Source organism: Gekko japonicus, unplaced genomic scaffold, assembly GCF_001447785.1.
Source record: "Gekko japonicus isolate JY-2015 unplaced genomic scaffold, Gekko_japonicus_V1.1 scaffold4689, whole genome shotgun sequence".
Classification (NCBI taxonomy): Eukaryota; Metazoa; Chordata; class Lepidosauria; order Squamata; family Gekkonidae; genus Gekko; species Gekko japonicus.
The window spans coordinates 41,458-45,523 of NW_015162613.1; the positions used below are offsets into that span (position 1 = coordinate 41,458).

The window sequence follows — 4,066 nt, forward strand, 5'->3', positions numbered from 1 at the left end:
CGCTCTTCCTGCTAAAACAAGGGTGTCAAACCAGTGACCCTCGATCGAGGTAGTGGCAAGACTAACCCCGGTGATCAAGGATGAACCAAAAGCAGATGCACCTACCTTGTAAAACAACTGCACGTTGTTTTGCCCCCTCAATCCGAGATTACGAGTGAAAGATTGAAAGGTTAAGCTAGGTGACAGGGCTCATCTGGCACCAAGTGCCCAATCACCTAACATCTGTAGTGGTTTACAGGGCTCTTTTTGTAGCAGGGAACTCCTTTGCATATTAGGCGACACCCCCCCTAATGCAGCCAATCCTCCAAGAGCTTACAGAGCTCTTCTTACAGGGGCTACTGTAAGCTCTTGGAGGACTGGCTACAATTAGGGGTGTGTCGCCTAAGATGCAAAGGAGTTCCCTGCTACAAAAAGAGCCCTGCACATTCTATTTAAGAGCCTGCATTGACTGAGGGAGGGAGGGACGGTGGGTGGGGGTCTTTCAAAAGCAGACTGTCAGCATGACAAGATATAACTCGACCAAAATAGATATATATATATTTTGTTTACAGAGCGAGGAAGGCCTGGGCACACTGTAATAAATAGGGGAAGAAAAGGGATTTTTGTGCATACCGAGTTCTTATTCTCTTCAGCCAGTGAGTGGGGCTGTTCAGTAAAAGGGAAAGGGAAAAGTTCCCTTGCTCGAAAGCCAGTCGAGTCCGACTCTAGGGTTGCGGTGCTCATCTCCGTTTCAAAGCCGAAGAGCCAGCGCTGTCCGAAGACGTTTCCGTGGTCATGTGGCCGGCATGACTAAACACCACGGCGCACGGAACGCTGTTCCCTTCCCACCGAAGTGGTACCTATTTATCTACTTGCAATTTCTTGCTTTCGAACTGCTAGGTTGGCAGGAGCTGGAACTAGACGGGAGCTCACTCCGTCACGTGGCAACTCGGGTCTCGAACTGCTGAACTACCGACCTTCCACAGCCTGCAGTTCAGCGTCTTAACCACTTGAGCCACCGTTCACCACTGTTCAGACAATGAACAAAACAAAGAAACAGTCCGATATGAAATGCAGGGAGCTTTATATTCAGCGCAGAGAGACCTCTTCACGGGCCAGGCAGCTACTCTCCTCGAGTGTGCACTGCCGTCCCTGCTACTGGGGAACAATAGCTGGGGAACACACATAAGGACACAGAAGATCTGCGAAGCACACAGACCGGTTTCGAGAACGAGGTGATAAGCGAGAACTAGAGAGCACGGATTAAAAAAACAGGTGGCCTATATGCTTAAATTAGTCCCTACAAGTTCAACACACAGTCAGCTTCCCCCATCACATTTTTATAATGGAAAAGAGTGAAAATTAAAGGGGGGGAGGTGCACACACACACACACAAATACGCACCCACACCGGAGGAGTCAGCGTTCTGCAAAAAATTGGCACCATCAACCATTGTGAGAAGCAGGAAATCTCTGAGTAAGACATAGGAGACTGGCACAAGAAAAGCACCTCGAAGGTTCTCAAAGAACAGGCGTGGACCGACTCACCGCAAGAGGATAGACCGCGCAGAATAGAGAAGGAGGGAGGCCGAAGGGAAAGCGGGAAGAGAGATTAGAAGGAAGCTTTAAACCGGTAATCTGAAAGACTAAATACAACAGAACAAACCAACATACTGCGCCACAAGATAAATACGGACCTACTGAACTGTACAGTTCTGGCAACAATTGACACTTTGTGGGTAGCTCAAAATAAAGGGGGTGCTGCTGAATTATTTACAGCAGCAACCTTAGCCGAACTCTGCTAGTTCAAGTCCTTGCATCAACTCACCACACATACTGTTGCCAGCCAATGTTGACACCTTTTTGAAAGGACATGCATCTGAAACCCAGGCTGGCAGGCAAGATTTCTACACCGGTGACGATATCCCCACCATGATTCAAAGATTTCCGGCAAGCACTCGACACAAACAGCCAAACTGTAAACTCAGAATGTTGCGGCACAGAAATGAGGAAACAAAAACCTGATCGCAGCTATCAGGGGCATCTTTTACAGAAAACGCCTATCAAAAGAAAAGATCTGAATCCCACGACACAACTCTTCATGATAAGAGCTGCCCCCTAATCACTTGATAACTTTTTAAGGGGGGGGGAAGGGGGAGAGAGTCAGAGGAATCGGGTAAAGCATCTTGTAAACTGATTTCGATAATGAATGCATTCTAAGGACCCAAAGAAACAGAAAACTGGAATGATGTCTCTCAAAGAGCGATTTGCTTCTGTCTTCAGAAAGTTCCAGTTTGACCTCCTTCACATATCTTGTCTCTGCTGATTAATCTTCCCACAAGGATCATCTTTCGAGATAATAGGCAGTCCTGCTAAAATCCTCAGCAGCAAACTGAACCTATTATGTAAGAAAATGAGATGAAGGGGAGGGAATCATTCAATTCGACGCCTCCTAAAAATCTGCTTAAGGTAGGAATAAAGCGACTCTCTAATCTGTTGTCTCGCCAAACATCCTGAAGGAAAAGTTCGACTTGGTTTCTTCTGAGAGGATAAGGTACGGATGATTATTATTTTTTACTTTCTCAAAGCCGGATAAATTCGAGAACTGTTTCAACAGTGTCTTGATTACCTTCCTGGCTTGATTCAAAGTTACCCCAACAGATTTGTTTTCAGTTTCCTAACTTGCAGTCCATTGACGATACCGTTAACATCATCTCCCTCCAGAAGTTCTAGAGAGAAGCTGGGCGATCTTGCAAGAGTACACATGCAGGATTGTGCTATGAACGCATGCTTGCGTGAAACCCACTTCCTTCAAACACTTGCTTTAGGCGAGCCGGCATGTCCTGCGTCCAACGGCAGCATGGTGAGAGTACATCTAATGGCGGAAGGTCATTCCCATGGGAGAGACGAATCTTCGTATGATAATTACAAGGGTCTGCGAACGAACAGTTGTCTTTTCGTTGTTGTAAACAGGAGTGGAAAGAGAATGGAACAGTTAAAGCATGAGGTTTAACAGGCCCAAAACGACAAGGAGGTTAAATCCTGCTAGGTGGGGAACCTTTCCGTCAGAGGTATGACTTCTTTCCAAAGCCGCACCAGACGGGGGACAAAGTTCTACCAGTGTTTGTTGTCCCACCCATCGTCAGCTGCGGAAGAAGACTCTTTTGTTGCCTTCTTAGGGGTCTTTTTGGCTTTGCCCTCCCCACCTGCGTCCTCCCAACTGGTCTCCCAGTTTTCCCAGCTGTCACTGTTACTGTTCTTGTTATTGGAGACTGTCCCAGAGCCCCAGACATCCCAGCTATCGGAACTCTTCTTCTCGGTAGAATTGTCCACGTACGTCCAGCTGTCGCTGCTTGGGGACTTGTGGGTCTTGGGCGGGTCCGAGTTCCCAAAGGTCTCCCAAAAGCTTTGATCTACCGCGTTGTTCTGGTAGCCTTCGCCACTGCTGTTCTGATAGCTGTCTCCCTCGGGGGGCCTTTCGAGGAGGAAAAAGTTTTAAAAAGAGAGAAAAGAACAATCACTGGTTTTGCTCGCTTTAGTCAGTACAGCCCAGCAGGAGTACAGCCCAAGTTGCTCTTAAAACTTTCCATCTTGATTTGGAAGAAGATCACATTGGGGTGGGGAGCTGGATAGAGACTCCACTACTGAGGAGAGGTCAACTGCTGGCCACGTTAAGGAGACTGGATTTATACCCCGCCCCTTCACTCTCCGAAGGAGTCTCAGAGCGGCTGACAATCTCCTTTCTCTTCCCCTCCCCACAATAGTCACCACAAGGGCCAGGTCCTTCTCGGTGGCGGCTCCTACCTGGTGGAATGAGCTCCCGGAGGACATCAGGGCCCTGCGGGACCTTTTACAGTTCTGCAGGGCCTGCAAGACGGAGCTCTTCCGCCAGGCTTTTGAGTAGGAGCCGCCGCCGCCGCCACCACCACCGAGTAACTGCAGAGCAGGACCACGGGCTGGGCCGACTGGCCACTTGGAACATCTTGGCCCGTGGCATCCCCCCTCTTTGATCCCACCGCGATATACAATAGGGAGTGAGTATTTTACTTCCTAATGTATCCTGCAAGATGCGAGTTTTTGTTTTAATT

The 4,066-nt window shown here is 48.4% G+C and overlaps 1 protein-coding gene across 1 annotated transcript in view; it reads right to left on the minus strand.

The window, feature by feature from the left end:
- Positions 1 to 2,651: 2,651 nt before the first annotated feature.
- Positions 2,652 to 4,066, minus strand: part of ARFGAP1 (ADP ribosylation factor GTPase activating protein 1) — a gene marked incomplete at its 5' end in the record, with an annotated part of 33,084 nt that continues 31,669 nt past the window's right edge. Inside the window, one exon of the mRNA XM_015406487.1 lies at positions 2,652 to 3,453. Within this exon, the coding sequence (XP_015261973.1) occupies positions 3,093 to 3,453 (361 nt within the window). The remainder of the gene's footprint in view (positions 3,454 to 4,066) is intronic.